This window comes from Mandrillus leucophaeus, unplaced genomic scaffold (genome assembly GCF_000951045.1).
Source record: "Mandrillus leucophaeus isolate KB7577 unplaced genomic scaffold, Mleu.le_1.0 Scaffold55, whole genome shotgun sequence".
Taxonomy (NCBI): Eukaryota; Metazoa; Chordata; class Mammalia; order Primates; family Cercopithecidae; genus Mandrillus; species Mandrillus leucophaeus.
In genome coordinates this window covers 3,251,771-3,272,427 of record NW_012105919.1, presented here as the reverse complement: position 1 = coordinate 3,272,427, position 20,657 = coordinate 3,251,771, and the positions used below count along the sequence as shown (strand labels likewise).

General features: G+C 40.7%; 1 protein-coding gene across 1 annotated transcript in view; it reads left to right on the top strand.

The window, feature by feature from the left end:
• Window positions 1-2,691: 2,691 nt before the first annotated feature.
• HECTD4 (HECT domain containing E3 ubiquitin protein ligase 4) overlaps window positions 2,692-20,657 on the top strand; it is a 159,789-nt gene continuing 141,823 nt past the window's right edge. Inside the window, 6 exon segments of the mRNA XM_011997903.1 lie at window positions 2,692-3,205; window positions 7,999-8,088; window positions 9,235-9,365; window positions 12,699-12,807; window positions 13,474-13,612; window positions 16,092-16,262. Of these exon segments, the coding sequence (XP_011853293.1) occupies window positions 2,943-3,205; window positions 7,999-8,088; window positions 9,235-9,365; window positions 12,699-12,807; window positions 13,474-13,612; window positions 16,092-16,262 (903 nt within the window). The 5' untranslated portion in view covers window positions 2,692-2,942.

The window sequence follows — 20,657 nt, the reverse complement described above, 5'->3', positions numbered from 1 at the left end:
TTCTTTTTTTTTCTTTTTTGAGACAGGGTCTCCCCCCCGTCACCCAGGTTGGAGTGCACTGGTGCCATCATAACTCACTGCAGCCTTGAACTCCTGGCCTCAGGCAGTCCTTCCACCTTGGCCTCCCAAAGTTCTAGGATTACAGGCATGAGCCATTGCCTGGCCTTCTTCTATCATTTTAACCTACCCTGCCTCATTGTTGGAAAAGTGATTCCAGATCTTAGATGAGTTTCCAAGTTTTTGCCTTTCTTTCTTTTTCCTTTTCTTTTTCTTTCTTTCTTTTCTTTTTTTTTTTTTTTTAGGCAGATGAGGTCTTACTATGTTGCTCAGGCTGGAGTGCAGTGGCTGTTCACAGGCATGATCATAGCCACTACAGCCTCAAACTCCTTGGCTCAAGCAGTCCTTCTGCCTCAGCCTCCCAAGTAGCTGGGAGTATAGGTGTATGTCACCCACCTAGCTTGCCATTCCTTTGTAATTTTTTTTTTTTCTTCTTTTTTGGATGTCTTTTTCTTTCTTTGCCAATAATACTTGTTGTCTAATTATCAGTTCTTTCTCCTTTGCTAATTGAGCAGCTTCTAATTCAGCTTATCTTTGTTTTTCTATAGCTTCTTGCTCCTTTCGTTTTGCTTTTGTGTTGTTTTTAAATTGTGAACTTTTTTTCATTTCAATTCAGTGATTTGCATATGTAGCTAAGCAAGGCAGTTACAGTGTTTGCATTGCTTTGGAAATTCTTGTTATTTTATTGGGCTAAAATATTAATAACAAGTTTCTAAAGGCAAAATTTGAGATAGAAGAAAGTATTTTTCCAGTTTGTAAGGGAAATAAATTGCGCTATGACCTTTCTTAATGTCAGTGCCAAAGACCTGGCAGAATTTTCTTTGCTTTTGTTCCAGGCCTCTTCCCACCCTGACTTTCTGGTCTACGGTGAACCAGGCACCTCTTTTGTCTGATAATCTGTTTCAGTGTGCTTGCTCCTAGAGTGCCCTCCTTTGTTGATTACAGTAGTCTGTTCATTTTGATTTAGTCAAATTTATGTGCATAAACTCTTTGCATTGTAAACTTAGTTTGATTCTTGAGATTTAGTTTGATCTTGAGAGCTGGTTCCTTTCTTAGTTGACAGAGATATAATGGTTTTATTATCCCCAGCTGCTGAAAATGGAGGCCTCCTGATAGTTGTATGTTTTGGCAAGAAAGCAATCTAATATGAATTGGATAAAACTATATCATGATAGTCACACATTAAAATAATGGGTTAACACTATTAAGAATGGGGTATGAGGCCAGGCATGGTGGCTCAGGCCTGTAATCCCAGCACTTTGGGAGACCAAGGTGGGCGGATCACCTGAGGTCAGGAGTTCGAGACCAGCCTGGCTAACATGGTGAAACCTCTTCTCTACTAAAAATACAAAAATTAGCTGGGCGTCGTGGCACACTCTTGTAATCCCAGCTACTAGGGAGGCTGAGGCAGAATTGCTTGAACCTGGGAGGTAGAGGTTGCAGTGAGCTGAAATCGGCCACTGCACTCCTGCCTGGACGACAGAGCAAGACTCCATCTTAAAAAAAAAGAATGGGGTATGCTTCAAAACCAAAGAACCATGAATAATCCATCACTTATTAAATATATATATATATAAGGTTTTGAAGAACAGAGATAAAACTTGGTTCCATTTTTACTAGTACTCTACCTGGTAATAGGAGTTAGAAACTTTAACTTTTTTTTTTTTTTTTTTTGAGACAGAGTCTCACTCTGTCACCCAGGCTGGAGTACAGTGACACAATCTTGGCGTACTGCAACCTCCACCTCCCGGGTTCAAGTGATTCTTCTGCCTCAGGCTCCTGAGGAGCTGGGACTACAGGCATGCACCACCACACCTGGTTAATTTTTTTTGTATTTTTAGTAGAGATGGGGTTTCACCATGTGGGCCAGACTAGCCTCGAACTCCTGACCTTGTGATCTGCCTGTCTCAGCCTCCCAAAGTGCTGGGATTACAAGCTTGAGCCACTGTGCCCGGCCTAGAAACTTAACATTTATAATTCAAGATCATTTACTAAAGGTTTACGCTTCAATTTTCTTTCTTTATTTTGTAGTATTATTTTTTGAGACAGGGTCTCACTCTGTCACCCAGGCTGTAGTGCAGTGGCACCATCATGACTCACTGCAGCCTCTACTTCCTGGGTTTTAGCAATCCTCCCACCTCAGTCTCTCAAGTAGCCTCAACGACAGGTGCATACCACCAAGTCTGGCTGTTTTTTGTGTTTTTGGTAGAGACAGGCACCATGTTGCCCAGGCTGCTTTCCAACTGCTGGGCTCAAGCTATCTACCCACCTCAGCCTCCCAAAGTGTTGGGATTACAGGCGTGAGCCACCACGCCTGGCTTTATGCTTCAATTTTCTAAAATAAATTATGGAGTTAATTTCTGACTTTCACACTTAACTATATTCTTTTATGATTTGGGCTCTTTCAATTAGGTCTAATCCCAGTTTTCACAGAAGCATTAACAGAAAAGCCAAAGGGGGAACAACTCCATCAGCAAATAAATGGCTTTACAGTACATGTTTTCCATTTGATTGTAATTAAAATAATTTTTGGCGTGGACTATTTTGGGATATCGTTAAGCATACATTCTTCCTTAGATGACTTTAGTGAAAGTAATATTTACCCACTTCTCCATTGTCTTTTTCCTTAGATTTTAACCTTTGAGACCAAGAACCCGTCGGAATTAGCAGAACGTTTGCGCTCTGTTTGTGGGAATCAGAGCAATGCCTATGCCCGGCTGCTGGAATACCGCCTGAATGCCTTGCGAGGACTGTGGAATGCCCAGCGCCAGCTGGCCTTAGAAGAACAGCATGAAAGGGAAAGTTCAGGTGATGAGGAAACTTTGGCCCTGCTCAAACGCCAGGGCTTGTTGCAGCAACCTGAGCAAGCGCCCTTCACATCAAGGATGGGGCTCCTACTGGTCTTCCCCCTTATTCAGTCCCAGAGTAGAACAGACCCCTCTCTCTGTAACATAACTGCTGAGGTGCTATTGAACTGCCTTCGTGACTGCCAGCCTTTGAGCTTGACCAAGGAGCCTGCTGACTGTCTCAATGGAATTGAAACTTTGCTGTGCTCTTGGCTAGAGGAGACTTCTGACACAGGCCGACACATCCCACATAAGCAAAAAGAAAATGCTGCTGCTGCCCTGGTGGCTTTGGCTTGTGCCAGGTAAGGAAAATCGAATGTATCATTTGGTGACCCTGTGACTACTGCCACCTGGTTTGGGTGAATGAAGAAGAGGCCAAGTATATTTGACAGAAGTCTTAACATTTAGAAGTCCTTCTTTGTTTTCAGTATTGAATTTCACCGCCTTGACAGTGCATGAGATGCTTTTGCCAAACTTGGCACCAGGTGCCTGAGCTGGAACCCAAGTTCACGTTTTCCATTTCTGGTATACCATGATAACAGCTTAAACAGCAGAAAAGGGAGAATCAACCCTTGACATATCTAATCGTCCCTTAGACGGTTAGTGTTTTACATCAGGTAGTTAGCAGAGGATGTTATGTCTGCTTCTCCTAGGAGGATGGTCAAAAATTTATAGAGGTATTAATTTTTCATGCTTGTCTATAAGAAGTACATCAGCAAGTTAGTGAGCTATTATTCACCTGGACTCCATCACAAAATTGATCACAAATTATATTTTTGGACCTAATACTTGTTTTGATCACTTTAATTGGAAGATTTCTCAGTATATATCCAGATTTAATAGTAGTACATATGGCCGGACGTGGTGGCTCATGCTTGTAATCCTAGCACTTTGGGAGGCTGAGGTGAGCAGATCACTTGAGGTTAGGAGTTCTAGACTGCCCTGGCCAACATGGTGAAACCCTGTCTCTACTAAAAATACAAAAATTAGCTGGGCGCTGTGGTGGGCGCCTGTAATCCCAGCTACCTGGAGGCTGAGGCAGGAGAATCATTTAAACCCAGGAAGTGGAGGTTGCAATGAGCCAAGTTGGCACCACTGCACCCTAACCTGGGTGACAGACCAAGACTCTGTCTTTAAAAAAAAAAAAAAAAGTAGTATGCTGTTCTTCATGTACAAGTCATCAGCCCACTGTCAATAGGAAATATGCTTAGAGTTGCTTTTCTTTTTGCTTTTCTCTTTTCTTTTTCTTTTTGCTTTTCTCTTTTCTTTTTCTTTTCTTCTCTTCTCTTCTCTTCTCTTCTCTTCTCTTCTCTTCTCTTCTCTTCTCTACTCTTCTCTTCTCTTCTCTTCTCTTTTTTTTGAGACAGTCTCACTCTGTCACCCAGGCTGGAGTGCAGTGGCATGATCTTGGCTCACTGCAACTTCCACCTCCCGGATTCAAGTGATTCTCCTGCCTCAGCCTCCCGAGTAGCTGGGATTACAGGTGCCCAACTAAATTTTTTGTATTTTTAGTAGAGATAGGGTTTCATCATGTTGGCCAGACTGGTCTCAAATTCCTGACCTGAGGTGATCCGCCCACCTCAGCCTCCGAAAGTACTGGGATACAGGCATGAGCCACTGTGCCTGGCCTATTCTCTTTTTTTATTTTTTTTGAGATGGAGTGTTGCTCTCAAAGACTAGGCTGAAGTACAGTGATATGATCTGAGCTCACTGTAACTTCTGCCTCCCTGGCTCAAGTGATCCTCCCACCTCAGCCTCCCGAGTAGCTGGGACTACAGGCACCTGCCACCATGGCTGGCTAATTTTGTGTATCTTTGGTAGAGACAGGATTTCCCTTTGTTGCCCAGGCTGCTCTCAAACTCCTGAGGTTAAGCAGTCTGCTGGCCTCGGTGGGATTACAGGCATGAGCCACCCCGCCAGGCCTGGAGTTGCTTTTCTAGGAATATACATTCTTCTACCCAGTGACCCATATGATCACTGGCATCTGTTTGTGAGAAAGAAGTTTCACTACCTTTGTTTTCCTCTAGACTAATTGCCTAGAGAACAGTTAGGACCACAGCCTGACAGACTAGTGTCACTATTCTGTCTGTCTTCCATAGAATTTTTTCCTTGGTTGGGATCTTCTTTCTTTTAGCCAAACATTTGTGGGAGAATTTTTCTTGAATAATTATGAAGTTCTTAGTTATAAGTCTTCTTCCCCTGTTTTTCTCTTTATAGTTTCAAAGTAGACCTTCAAATGATTGCATCTCAAGGGCTTTTTTTAAGGCAAAATGGCACCAGTATTTATTGTAAGTTTCTTTGCTCTGAGCAAGCTGTCATAGCCTAGTTTTAGATCCCCTGAAACTGTGGTTTGTGAATCCTGACATGTGCTTAATTTAAGTCATTGTGTGGTACTGAAATAAGTTTCCTTGTAAAGACTTTATATTGGATTGATTTATTTTCTGCATATGCAGAGACAATTTCAAGTCCGAGATCTGTTATCAATGTGAAAATTCCATTTGAGAAAATTTGCTTTTAGACAGTACTATCTTTAGACAGATTTAGGATGTTAGGAATAATTATCAACTCTTTAGTTTCAAACAGTTTAAGTTATTAATCGTTGGTTCATAAAACTCACATTTTTATTATGTACCCAAATTCAGTCTATACCAAAGATAGTTATTGAAATTACTTCCTGTACTTGAGATTCTAAATTTCATTCAGCAGAAATGTTGAAATGGATGTTTTTATTTATTTATTCTTCTTGTGTGTTTTTTTTTTACATGGTTCCTACATTTTATTGCTAATACATTGTTCTGGACTTCAGAAGTCATGTGCTTTTCAGTGTTAGATCATCTTACTAAAGTTATTAGTGGCATATTATTGAATTTTTTGGTTGATGCTCTCAAAGACAGAGTAACCATTCCCCAAAATTATTATGAAGATGTTTATTCATTCAACCAACTAACATTTATTGAACATTTCTGATGTGCGGGAATCTTGTCCAGTCTTAGGGATGTAGTGATTCTAGGTTTCTTACCTCACAGAGCTTATGGTTGAATGGACTCAGGGTGAGTCATTCTGCAAAACCTTATTGCTTACTTACTGCATGGAAGGCATTCTCTTGGTGGTAGGGATACCGTGGAGAGCAGTTAGACCGTGCCTAATATTGCAGAGTTTATGTAAGAGTGAGGGAGGCAGACCGTGAGCAACAAATATAGGTAAAAGATCATTGTAGAGAGGAATATTCACTATATGAAAAGACAGATATTTTGATAGAGAATGACTGTGGCGGTAGGGAGCAGCATTAGCTGGAGATGCCAGGGAAGGCCTTACTGAAGAGGTAACACTTGGCCCTGGATGATGAGAAACAGCCAGCAGCAGAGAGTTCCACATAAATGGAGTGGCGAGTGACAAAACTGACATTCTTCTTGTGCCTGGGGTAGCTGAGGGGACAGCACAGTGGGCAGGGTTTCTGGAACGTGATGGTAGAAGGAGAGGGGCAGGAGATGAGGTTGGCAGGACTCAGATCACATAGGGGCTTGTGATCCATGGAAGGACTTTACATTTTACTCTTAAAATCTGATCGAAGGCTGGGTATGGTGGCTCATGTCTATAATTTCAGCACTTTGGGAGGCTGAAGCAAGAGGATCTCTTGAGGCCAGGAGTTCGAGACCAGTCTAGGCAACGTAATGAGACCCTGTCTCCTTTTTTTTTTTTTTTTAAAAGACATGGTCTCATTCTGTTGCCCGAGCTGGAGTGCAGTGGTGTGATCATAGGTCACTGCAACCTTGAACTTCTGGGTTCAAGCAATCCTCCTGCCTCAGCCTCCCAAAGTTCTGGGATTGCAGGTGTGAGTCACTGCACCCAGCCAGACCCTGTCTCTTTTAAAAAAACAAATCTGATTGCATCTGGCAGGTAGTAATTCCTTGGAGTTGGTTAATAGTTCTAAACTTTCCAAATGTTAAAGGTTTTGCTTTTTTATTTTAAACCTCACTGTTCCCCAGGGAAGTGTCCCTGCTGGGCAGATGAAGAAGCAAAAATCCATAGGAGTTAGGTGACGGGACTGAGATTGTGCAACTGGTGAGTGGCAGAGCCAGGTTTTAGAACCCATGTGTCCCGATTCCAACTTGTTTTTCTGCTCTATCTGCTGCCTCCTTGCCTTCTATTAATGCTATTCTTTGATTTTTATTCTCTGAAACTAGAGATAGCGAGAGGGGCAATTAAGAGGAGGACTCTAGGCCTACTTGGTTCTGCATTAGGTATTCCATTTCTATTGGTGTTTAGGCATGTGATACCCAGCAATTAAAACCTTGGCTAAGAGACTAAGGCAGCAAGTTGAAGTCAGCCCATCTGATACAGGCGATCATTTAGTTCAGGAAGTGTTCTTGTGGTGATTTGTACTTGGATTGCAGCCAGGTAAGTCTGTGCATCTTAAAAGCACCTTCTTTTAGATCTTGCTGACCATATGACAGACTTCCTAGAGCCTTGAGTCTTGGAAACCACAAGGAATTCTGGTAATGGTGAGCCCTGTTGCAAATATTACAGCTATGTGCAGTCAGAGGGATGCAGAAGGAGCATCTCTCAGCACAAAGCATTATTTATTTGAATATATTCCTTCTGGTCATATTTAATGTGATATTTATTTGAATATATTCCTTCTGGTCATATTTAATGTGATGGAGTTTAGTGAGCTGTTTTTCAAAATGAATGAACTTAGCAAAGATTTGAAAATCAAGTCTGGAAATACTGTTAGACTCTATGATCCTCCAGAGCGTGAGTTGGTGATAGAGTAACCAAGCATAATAGCCACAAGTTCTCTGTGCTCGAGCCTTATGGTTTTGAACTTTTATGTTAGGGGAAAATTGTTTACTTTTCCAAATGCAAGGAGAACTCCTTCATAATTGGCATAGTGTTGTTTTCATTGTATCTTTGTGTTTGAACCAATGGTGATAGTTAATAATCAAGTATATTTTGTACAGCACATCATCTGACCAGCAGAAGCAGAGAGACACATTTTGGAACTTTTCCATGTGGTTAATTAAATTAGCATTAATGACCTAAATTATTTGACTTTAAATTTTGATGATTTACTGTTCTTTCCTTTTATTTTTAGGGGATCATTGAAAACTTTCGTCCATACAGTCCATCTATTACAGAAACAGACGGATCTAGGGTCCCTGCCTGTAGCTGACGTGCTATATAGGTAAGCTGTCATTTTGTATCCTTATCCTCCTTCCAAACTAGGCAGATTTGTGCCAAATGCTTCCTTTATTAAGTAGATTGCTAAACTCTTATCAATTAGTGATTGATTTTTAAATCAGTATAGACTCATGTTTACCTTCTTAAGTAAGAATTTTATTTTTTATCTTTCCTTTTTGGAAAGTTTTTAGAGCATGTTATTTTTCATTATTTTTTAGTTCAATGTCTTTAAAAATGCCATAGCTGGTGGGACACAATAACTCATGAGTGTGGTGGTACGTGCTTGTGGTCCCAGCTATTAGGGAGGCTGAAGCAGGAGGATTGCTTGAGGCTGTGAGGCAGAGGTTACAGTGAGCCGAGATCACACCACTGCACTCCAGCCTGGGTGACAGGGCGAGACTCTGTTTCAAAAAATAAAAATCCAATAGCTTATAATGAATTCTGATGTAAATTTTGAGATGATAATATATTAAGGTATAAAGAAGAAAGTGAAAATCATTCATAATCTCATTACCCAAAGATAACTACTCCTAACGTTTTGGTACATATGCTTCCTAATTCATAACCCACTCTGTCTCTCTCTCACACACAAAAATACACATAAAATAGTACACTTTACGCACAGGTATAATTTTATTGTAACGTTTTTATAAACACAGCTCCGTAATTTTTTAATTTAAAAATATTGTAGCTGGGTGTGATGGCTCATGCCTGTAATCTCAGCACTTTGGGAGGTCGAGGCGGGAGGATCACTTAAGGTCAAGAGTTCAAGACCAGCCTGCCAACATGGCAAAACCCCATCTCTACTAAAAATACAAAAAAACTAGCCAGGTGTGGTGGCGGGTGCCTATAATCCCAGCTACTCAGGAGGCTGAGGCAGGAGAATGGCATGAACCCAGGAGGCAGAGGTTGCAGTGAGCTGAGATCGCACCACTGCACTCCAGCCTGGGTGACAGAGCGAGACTCTGTCTAAAAAAAAGAAAAATAAAAAATAAAAATACTGTGAATATCTTTTTTGAATAATATTTCTATAAAATATTATACATCTTAGTTTTAAGATTTTGGTTTCTACTCTTTGGGGTAACAGGTATACTTCTTGCTGAAATGGATTGTCTCAGTGTCTTTGTGATTTTCTTTCTGTCCCATATAGGCTGTTGCTTTTGGAAGGGGGGCCTGGATCTCCCTCCTGTTTGCTTGGGGGCAAACACATAGTGTCATGGGGTTATGAAGACATGTTGCCTGCGCCAGATAGCAACACTGGCTCCAGTTCTGAAAATAAAGGTAATGTAAAAGTTTTTGTCCTGTGATTAATAGTAAGATGTAAATAAAGTGGTTTTAGATCACTGTAGCAAATGATTGGGATATAACTTTGTGTGTTCCTTTTAATTAAGAGCTCAAGATTTCTATTCAGTATGTTCATTGTCTGCTTTATCAGTAAAAGTATAAAAGCTGATACTGGTGATGTAAGAAAATGGATAGGTTTTATTATCACAAGGAAAAGGTATCATCCATACACTCTTGCCAAGGAGCCATGAATTACTTAAATTGACTACTGGATATTTGAGTTTGGGTATGATAGCCTTAAGTTGAATTTTCTTGTCTGCTAATAGAATATCAGTTCTTACTGCTTGATAATATTTCCTTTAGTAATTTTTCTGTGTGTTAATGAGCTCTCCTGTTCTAAAAGCAAAAAATGAAGAGGTTCAAGGGAGCATGCATTGTTAACATCTCCTTTAAACAAGTAGGCTAGGTTAAAATGTTTTTACAGAGCTTTACAATATTACATGTCAGTTTCTTACATTATCTCAACAAATGGCAGAAGCTGTCTTAACGGGCTTGCCAGATGGGTTAGACCTCTCCATTCACTCAATAAAATGTCTAGGCTGCTGCCCTGCCGTGGTCCACTGAACCCACAGGGCTGGTCAGCTCTGCTCCCACCAGTGGAGTTGCAGGCTTACTCCCAAACCAGTTTGTTAATTGTAACTGGTACTTACTGTTGTGATAATATCATTAAATCTTACATAACTGATGAAATAGGAATGAAAAAAAAAAAAAGGAAATAGTTGCCATTAAGAAATTGAATGTTTTAGAAAGACTCCACGAAGTGAGTCTCTAAGAAACTGGCGTTCATCAGGTGTGGGATTGAGAGTCTGTTCCTCCCTCCCTTTCATTTCCCACCCTCCATGGGGCAGCCTTCCTGGGCAACCCCACCAGCACAGAGGAGAATCTAAGCGGCAGGCCCCCTCGCATCTCTCAGCCCAGGGCTTGTGCCTTTCCATGGTCTACTATTTCTTCTAAACAGGCATGCGAGTGTGTGGAGAAGAAGAGGCAAGGCTTTTAGGTATGGTTTATTTCCTTCACTGACTCAACCAGAGTCAACAGGAGAGGGAGATGCCTGCAGTACCCAAGAAGTTCTCAGACATTATAGGCTCCAACTTCTTAACACAGAAAACTTCTTTCTTGATTTTCTCCTTTTAAAAAACTCCATTTGGTATCTTTCTGGGTGTAGTTTCTCACTGAGGAGGATGGTATTAAGCTGGTCTGTTTGCTTTCATTTTCCTGAACTTTTGGTTTTGCGTCTAGGGAGAGAATGGTTTTCTTTTTTTTCTCTCTCTTTTTTTTCTTTTCTTGCTTTTCTTTTTTTTTTTTTTTCGAGATGGGGTCTTGCTCTGTTGCCCAAGTTGGAGTGCAGTGGTGCAATCACAACTGCAGCCTCGGCTTTCCAGGCTCAAGCCATCCTTCCACCTTAGCCTTCTAGGTAGCTGGGACCACAGGCACACACCAACAGGCCTGGATTATTTATTTCTTTGTTTGTTTGTTTGTTTGTTTGTTTGTTTATGTAGAGACTAGGATCTCGCTTTGTTGCCCAAGCTGGTCTTTAACTCCTAGGCTCAAGCCATCCTCCCATCACCTCTGCTTCCTGAAGTGCCAGGATTACAGGTGCGATCCACGGCACCTGGCCTGTTTTTCTTATAATAGTTTTTAGACTAATTTACGTAATTTTTTTTTTTTTTTTTTTTGAGATGGAGGTTCGCTCTCGTTGCCCAGGCTAGAGTGCAATGGCGCGATCTTGGCTCACTACAACCCCTGCCTCCCAGGTTCAAGCGATTCTCCTGCCTCAGCCTCCATGGTAGCTGGGATTACAAGTGCCCACCACCATGCCTGGCTAATTTGTGTGTTTTTAGTAGAGATGGGGTTTCGCCATGTTGGCCAGGCTGGTCTTGAACTCCTGACTTCAGGTGATCTGCCTGCCTTGGCCTCCCAAAGTGTTGGGATTACAGACATGAGCCACCGTGCCCAGCTGCAATGTAACTTGTAATATTGGAACATTCTACATTCGACTGAAGTTGAGAGAACACTATAATAAGCCCTGTGTACTCATTACTCAGCTTCAACAAGTATCTACTCCTGGCCAATCTTGTTTTGTTTGTCCTTTTCACTTTTGCCCCTCGACAGAGCCATACCCAGAAGGCCTTGGGCCTTAATCTAAAGATTGAGGAATAAATGTAGTCTATGAGCTTTAAATTACAATGTTTAAGGTGTGAAATTAGTGTTTTAAAAATGGTTACCCACTTTAACAAATTTTTTTATTGAGGAACCAATAGGTACAGGTCCCAGTTGTCTCAGATTAGTAGACTGAATTTTTAAGCTAATAGCATTTTTAGTACTAATTTGATGGTGTGACATTGCATTTCCTCCAGCTAAAATGGCATGCTTCAGGTGGAAAGACCCCACTTAAACATAGTGAGCAGAATGAGTATGAAAATAAACACTGAAGGTTTTATCCATAAGCTCTATTTTAAGGCAAATTCTTTGGAATATGAGTCACTAAACCAATTACTATCATATAGAGAGATACTGTTTTAGATTGAGGAAGACAGAGCTAAGGGGAAACATATTGCTGTTTTAAAATAGAAAAGATATTAAACTTTTGTGCTGTGTCCCTCCAGAGACTAAAATTAGGATCTCTGAATGGAAAATCTACAGAAGCAGATTGTAATTTAGTGTATATCATTAGTATATTAACACAATTTCATTTGCCATTTATGGAATACTGGCTTTGCATCAGAGAGCAGTATAGATGTATTTACCTCTATTATCTCATCTGGCCAACACTGTAACCCTTGAGGTACTTATTATTATCCACATCTTACAGATGAAGAAACTGATGTTCAAAGAGATTCAGAGTCACTTACTGAGCTCATAAGAGCTCATGCCTCTCTTACTATGCAATTACTAATAAAAGTGTTGTACTGTATTCTTAGTCATTTCAAATTAGAGTTAGGATTAGTCATTTCAAATTAGAATTAGGAATGACTTGACTCAGTACATGCTTTTCAAAAAAAAAAGAAAGAAAAACATTTGGTGGTCTAAACCACATTCCCCTGCTGGTAACTATCTGACCTTATTTTGGTCCCTGGTCCACATGCATTTTGGATGTTTGATTTGGGGGTTCAAGCCATCTTCCCTGAAAGTCACACTGAAGCTCTTATTTTAGAAGTGAGAGGTAATCTTTCATTTAACCTCCTAATGGCTTTTTCATTAGAAAAAGCATGTTTATAATTCCAATTGAAAAAACATATATATAATTTACCTGTGAAAAAACGATTTCAGATGCTGACTTGGGACGCTGTCTCACGGCAGACGGTCTTTACCTGTATACTACTAACTCAGTTGGAAGAGGAGTAAGCAAATTGGGGTCTGGATTACATGGTACTCTCAGGTCAGTTGCATGGAACTTCCTAAATGATTGGGCTGGAACATTTTCCTCCTTACATAAATCTCTGAAGAAGACACGGGGTAAATTCCGACTCCCCATAGACTAGTAACTAAATAACAAGTCTGAACTAATTCAAATAATTCCAATCTTCTCTTATTGCCACCTTTCCCCATCTTGTTCTGTTAATGCATTTTAGCCTTGTTTTGGCCCAGAAGAGTTTGGTAGCCCTAAGATCATTGTTTCCAGCCAGAAAGTCCTCTGTGATCAGTATTTTTGTAACAATATCAGTGACTTCTCCATGTTGATACGTGGACATTTTTCTACTTAAGTCTCTTTGAACTTGGGTTTGACATTGGATTGGCAAGTGATTTTCAGTTGGGATATAAGATCTATAAACTGTTGCCAAAAGAAACTGCAGTTTGAGAGCCTTGTATACATTTAGATCTTTTCCCCCAACTTTTTCTCCCCTCTAAGTTATTGTGGAAAGTCAATATTTGCTATAATTTTGCAGTCCTCAAATTGATGTAATACATTCACTTTCCTTCAGATGTTCTACATACTTAATCATTTTTAAAAATTAGGTCAAAAATGTTGTTTGTGTCTGTTGTAGCTTGTGTGAGGTTCCGACATAGCCGGGTGATTCAGCCTGTGCTCTGTTTCCTTCCACAGAGGTTTTGTGTACTGCCGGAATGAGGAGTTGGAACCAGGATGGGTGGCTTTTGGCAGTGGCAGTCTTCTCCACCGGCCTGTCTCTTTCGATAATAAACCTCACTCCCTTTTCCAGGTCATTGACCAGAACACCCTTCAGGTAAACAGAAAACCAAGGCATTTAAAAAATATATATATTTTAGAGGCAATAAAGTTCGTTCCTGACATCATCAGAAGTAATAATAATACAGTTGGTATATTTTCCTCCCAGAGTGGCATCCTTTTAATTGTTATAGTTTGGGCATTCTGCTTTTTATTTAATGTCTTAGACTTTTCCCATATGAACTGAGTGAATGTGTTCTCTAAGTTTCTACAGCCTACAACAAACTTTTTTTTATAATTAAGAAAAAATTCTAAACAGTCAAAGATGGTATAAATACTAGCTTTTTTTTTTTTTTTTTCTTTTTTCTTTTTTTGAACGAGATCTATTTTGGGAAGGCATCATTTCCTTATTCAATTTGTTCTAAACAGCCTCTCTGTGGGAAAGGGAGCTTTGAAATGAGTGTAGAGTAAAATCATTGTGTGCTAGGGATTGAGAGCTTGGCTTTAGTGCTCTCGTAAGCACTCTGCCATGGCACTTGCTATCTTACACTGCAGTTACCTGCTTTTCTGTCAAACTTCACTGACCATGCACACCTTTAGGTATGGACCCTGTCCTACTCATCTGTATATCCCTAGAACATAACACAGTACCTGACATTTGACTGATAATAACAACAATGATGGTAACTACCATTCCTCAGTATCTCCTATTTGCTAGGCCCTGGCCTAGGCAATTTACCTACTCTTCCTCTTCCTACCTGCGAGGCATTGCTATGTAGGTTTATCTTACAGATAAGGCAACTGAGTCTAGGCACCTAGTAAGCATTCAGTAAATGTTTATTGTTGAGTGAAAGAATACAGCTCAGAGAGGTTAAGTAACTTGCCTAAGGCCATACAGCCAATAGTAGCAGCACCAGAACTTGAACCTTTGGTTCTCTGCCCAGGAGTTTGAACTCTTTACACTGCAACTTTCTGCCTTTCAAACAAAGTTGGATTAAATGATTAGAGGTGGCATCTGTGGAGTGCTCAGAGAGTAGTCATATCTAGAAATTAAGTGAAATGTTACATTTCTTCTTGTCACTCAACTGCCTGTCCTAGAGAACAGGGACTGAGTCTTGTTCACCACTGTCATCTCCAGAGCACAATAGTAGGTGCTCAATAATTGTTGGATGAATAAAATGAACAAATTAACAAATAGATGCCCAATTAACCTAATTTCTTGTCACAAGTACAGTCAGATGAGAATGTCTCATACTCATTTGAAATAGAAGTTATAAGACTGGAAGTTAAACAGATGTTAAATCTCAGAACATGGTTTACATTTGAAGTAATTCCGGGTTCCTCAGTGTTGTTGCAGAAACTTTGACACTGTCCAGGAAAGCAGGGCTGTAGGTCACAAACTAGATATGTGCATTGGAATGGAGCACTTTGGGGATAACACAGGCCAATTAGTAGCTGTCAACTTTCTAGTCTTCCTGGCACTGTAGGTTCAAAGTATGGTTACATCAACTAAATGAGTTTTTACTTTTGAGCTAGACAAAACAGGTCTGGAAAAAAGTTCACGTGAAATCACTTGAGGGGTCAGAGATAGCCTTGGGAAAACTAGTGCCCCCTCCCAAAGTAATGGGGAATTGAACACTGTTCTTCTGTTCTCTGAAGGCATCTGACCTTCTCTAATTATTTTTATTTTGAGTTTCTCAGCTCTTCTATTTCTGGATTTTTTTTTTTTTTAAACCTAGCCAGCAGGTTTTTGTGGTCCTAATGTTCCATCATTTTAAGTGCTTATCTTTGGCAGTAAAAATTAGTATGTAGCTACACATTTAACGTGAAATGATGCAAAGCTTATTCATTATGCTGAAACAGAAGAATGTTTCATATTAGAAACACGTGCCTTCATGTTTAATATACAGAGTTGGTGTTTCTTTTTTCTTCCTGATGGACTTGGTGCATTTCAGTAAGCCCTTCTGTGCTAAGTTAGGATCTGTCATGGGCCTTTATATTTTTTACTTTGTTTCTCCTTCTCCCTCTTCTCAGCTTTTCCTCTTGGCTTTCTTTTGCTGTCTTTTTTTCCTTCTTTCCATATTCATTAAATAACTTTGAGTTAGGCTTTCCATTAGGTACTGGAGATACAGAGGTGAACAAGACACAGTTCTTGTCCTTTAAATAAAATTATCTTAAATTCATTTACTAAAGAAATTTCAGAAAGTACTGCTTCTCTAAAACTTTGTTTTTAATAAGTGTTAGATACAACACATATACATAACAGATTCAAAGTGTTTAGTAAATACTTTTTCCTATTAAAAAATAATTTGAATTAATCCCAAGAACCTTTTCATCTGCATTGCCCATTGTATGAACTTTCATATTTTTGCTATGTAATTTGTGTATATTATTCTTAGAGATAAATATCCATTCTATTTTGACCAGAAAGCCTAGTGAATTCTCACCTTGGACATAATGGCATTCATGATGAGCTGATAGGATTAATCAGAATTTATATGTGGCTCTAATGGAGATTTCCTCCCTTTCATGCCCAGGTATGCCAGGTGGTGCCAATGCCAGCCAATCACCTCCCCATTGGCAGCACCATGAGCACTGTGCACCTGTCTTCAGATGGCACTTACTTCTATTGGATCTGGTCTCCTGCCAGCCTGAATGAGAAAACACCAAAGGGACATTCTGTCTTCATGGACATTTTTGAACTTGTGGTAAGTTTGAACTTTCTCGCTTGTGTCTTTGCAGAAACATTTCTGTTTGCTTTCTTTTTATATTGGTGTGCAAAGAGCCTAAGAACCTTGCAGCATGTATAGTGTGTTCAGTGTTTCCTTAAAATTGATTTTTCTCTTAGATGCCTTTGAAGGTTTCTTTGTTTGGAGTCATATGACGTAAGTAGAGCCAAACTTTCTGAAGGTTAATCTGGTGACTGGAGATAACATTATTTAATGTGTAGACAGCAGGGTATTTAAGTAGAAATGCTCACGGGCTGTTGGAAATGTGGGACAACATTAGAGTAGCAAGAATGGGTCACAGATAGAAATTGGGAGTCTCTGAGAGAGATAACAACATTGTGACATGTCATTTACCTTTTGGATATTAGCCAAATGCTCACTGAGAGCCAAGTGTGTTCTATCTAGTTGGTGGGAGTACAGAGATGGACAGGGTGGGCAGGGTTCTTGCCCAAATGTGATGTGTATTCAGGCTCCAGAGTTGGGTGGGTTGGGGTGATGGTGGTGGAGAGACATAAAGATTAACCATAAACAAGTGAGCAAATAAATGCACAAGATAATCCTAGTTAGTGAAGGAAAAGTAGTCGTGTACCAGATGAAGAGGCTGGGGAGTAGGTGAGGGAAGAACATTTCAGGAAGAGGAGACCACACATGCAAAGTGTCTGTGGCAGGAGCCAGCATGTTTTAGGGAGAAAAAGTGGGCCAGAGTGGCTGGAATGCAGAGAGAGGAGGAGGGCTTGGGGTAAGGAGCAGCTGGTAGCCACGGCACTTTAGATCCACACCATCCTGCACAGTGGCCGCTAGCCATACGTTGCCATTTAAATTTCACTTGAAATTTAATAAAATTAAAACTGGAGTGGCTTAGCTCTATTAGCCACAGTTCAAGTGCTCAGCAGCCATATGGCTAGTGGCTTCTTCGTTAAACAGCAAAGATATAGACCATTTCCATCATGAAGAATGTTCTATTGGACAGAGCTGGTCTAGGTAGTATTTGTAGAGACTTATAAAAGAACAAATTGCCCCAAGCCAGGTCTGTGACAAAACTTTTTTTCATGAGATAATTTACAGTCTCCTTTTGGGAAGAAATTAGCATTCCTTTAAAAAAAAAAAAAAAAAAAACCAAAGCAATTTTCTAATAAATTATAACAGGATTAAAACATGTTCTGGGAAACCAGTCATCCAACCCAACAGCAGACTATCAGTCAGGAGTCTTGTAACCTTTAACTGTGCATGTTCTTTTCCTAGTGAATCTCACAGTGTCCTCTAACCATTATCTTATAAAATGTCCCTGCCAGAGAGAATCTTTGAATTGGTCTGCTAGAGATTGAACATGTGTTCGTAATTGTCAGAAAAGCTTTTTTTTTTTTTTTCAAATTGGTTTTTAAACAGACTTACCAGCTGTTTAAGGAATTTTCATTTAGGTCTTGGCTGAGCACAGTGGCTCATGCCTGTAATCCCAGTGCTTGGGAGGCTGAGATGGAAGGATCTCTTGAGCCCAGGAGTTTTAAAAAAGGAGCTGGAACTTAAAGTGGCAGTGTTTGTCTGAGATGACGGTGCTCTGGTACACCTCATCCTCCCACCTCAGCCTCCCAAGTAGCTGGGACTTAGCTGTGCATGACCACACCCAGCTAATTTTTGTGTTTTTTTGTAGAGACAGGGTTTCACCATGTTGCTTGGGCTGGCTTCAAACTCCTGAGCTCAAGTGATCAGCATGCCTCAGCCTCCCAAAGTGCTAGGATAACAGGCCTGAGCCACCACACCTGGCCTCCCTCTTTCTTTTCTGATTCCACCTAGCATATTGATTTCCTTTGTTTTAGTTTTTCTTTTAGTTATCTTTGTAATTTACAGTTAAACCTTTATTTCTTGTTCATGAACTCTAGGCAGTATCTCTTATCCCCCTACTTTAGAAGATAAGATGGAGAGTGTAGTGTCCTTTCTCATACTTTTTTGTGGAGAAAGCCAAGTATACATTTAGGGGAATACCAGAGGAAGAGAGATGACTCACCCCACCAACCTTAGAGCATCTTAGCAACTGGGAGATCAGATGTGGTGCAGAGCCATTGTGAGACAAGGTGGTAGAAAGAGTTTACATAAGGGCCTGCAGGCCCCCTTCCTGTTCACACATTTGCATTCAGATGCTGGCTGTCCAGGCCCAAGACTTAGTTATTTTCTGAAGAAACTGAATGACCCGGTTTGAAAAAAGACCTCTCATACTGATGTTGGGGTCATCTAAGGGAAAAGACTTGCCTCTCTGGTGAATCACCCACAAGTGATGTCTTCCAGCAAGCAAGCCTCAACCCTGTCCACAGAATTCCTGATTAGTGCTGAACTGTTAAAAAAAAGAGCAGACAAAATAAAAACCCAAACAAACAAAATTCCAAACTTTGGAGAGGTATGTGTGTGGAGGGGAGGCAAATGGGTTAAAAAAAATAGTGCTAATGATTGAAGCCAGGGGTTCAGCACATAGGAAGCTCATTATTCTATTCTTTCTTCTTTTGTGTATATTGAAAATTTTCCCTAATAAAAAGTTTTAAAATTAAACAAAAAGAGCAGACTACCAAGGGTTACTAGAAAAGTGAGGAAAGCTTCTAATATGAAGGTTAAAAATGAGAAAAAGTTAAAAAACAGCTAACTGGTCTCCCGCCGCCCAAGTTGCTGAAAGGAAAGAAGGCCAAGGAGGGGAAGGTGGCTCTGGCCCCTGCTGTTGTGAAGAAGCGGGAGGCCAAGAAAGTGGTGAATTTTGAAAAAAGGCCTAAGAATTTTGGCATTGGACAGGACATTCAGCCCAAAAGAGACCTCACCTACTTTGTGAAATGGCCTGCTATGTCAGGTTGCAGCGGCAGAGAGCCATCCTCTATAAGCAGCTGAAAGTGCCTCCTGCGATTAACCAGTTCACCCAGACCCTGAACCGCCAAACAGCTACTCAGCTGCTTAAGCTGGCCTACAAGTACAGACCAGAGACAAAGCAAGAGAAGAAGCAGAGGCTGTTGGCCCAGGCTGAGAAGAGAGCTGTTGGCAAAGGGGACATCCCCACTAAGAGACCACCTGCCACCTTGGTAGAGAACAAGAAAGCTCAGCTGGTGGTGATTGCACACAACGTGGATTTCTTCGAGCTGGTTGTCTTCTTGCCTGCCCTGTGTTGTAAAATGGGGTCCCTTACTGCATTATCAAGGGGAAGGGAAGACTGGGCCGTCTAGTCCACAGGAAGACCTATACCACTGTCGCCTTCACACAGGTGAACTTGGAAGACAAAGGAGCTTTGGCTAAGCTGGTGGAAGCTATCAGGACCAATGACAACGGCAGATACAATGAGATCCGCTGTCACTGGGGAGGCAGTATCTTGGGTCCCAAGTCTGTGGCTTGCACCGCCAAGCTCGAAAAGGCAAAGGCTAAAGAACTTGCCACTAAACTGGGTTAAACGCATACTGTTGAGTTTTCTGTATATAAAATTAAAATAATACAAATTTTCCTTAAGAAAAAAAAAAAAAACCAGCTAGCTGAAGAAATAGAGTAAAACTTCACATAAGCACTAACTGCTCTGTGAGATATGTGAAGATATTGCATTCATATTATAAAACAGGAAAGGATGCCTCAAAAAGGAATTATCAGGGAATGAGAAAATTAAAACTATGATTATCCAAATTTGAAAATTAGTAAAAGAGTTAAGAAATATTTGAGAAAGGACAAGTAGATAAAGAACAGTAAATATGAGAGAAAAGATAAAAGATGTGTGGAGCCATCCATCTAAAGTCTTGCTAATAGGAGTTCCAAAAAGAACAGAAAATAAAGAGGATGACATGATCAAGAAATAATATAGGCGGGAGTCTGGGTGCGGTGGCTCACACCTGTAATCCCAACACTTTGGGAGGCTGAGGTGGGCAGATCACGAGGTCGGGAGTTCGAGACCAGCCTGGCCAACATGGTGAAACCCTGACCCTACTAAAAATACAAAAATTAGCTGGGCATGGTAGTGGACACCTGTAAAGCCCAGCTACTAGGAGACTGAGGCAGGAGAATAGTTTGAACCTGGGAGGCTCCCCCAAGGCGGAGCTGAGATCGTGCCATTGCACTCCAGCCTGGGCAACAGGGCGAGACTCCATCTCAAAAAAAAGAAGTAATACAGGCTGGGTACAGTAGTTCATGCCTATAATGCTAGTAGGGCCAAGAAGTTCAAGACCAGCCTGAGCAACATAGTGGGATGCTACCTCTACACATTTTTTTTTAGATTATTCAGGCATGATGGCACACTACTGTAGTCGTAGCTACTCAGGAGGCTGAGGCGGGAGGATTGCTTGAGCCCTGGAGGTCAAGACTGCAGTGAGCTATGATTGCACCACTGCATTCCAGCCTGAGTGACAGAGTGAGAACCTGTCTCAG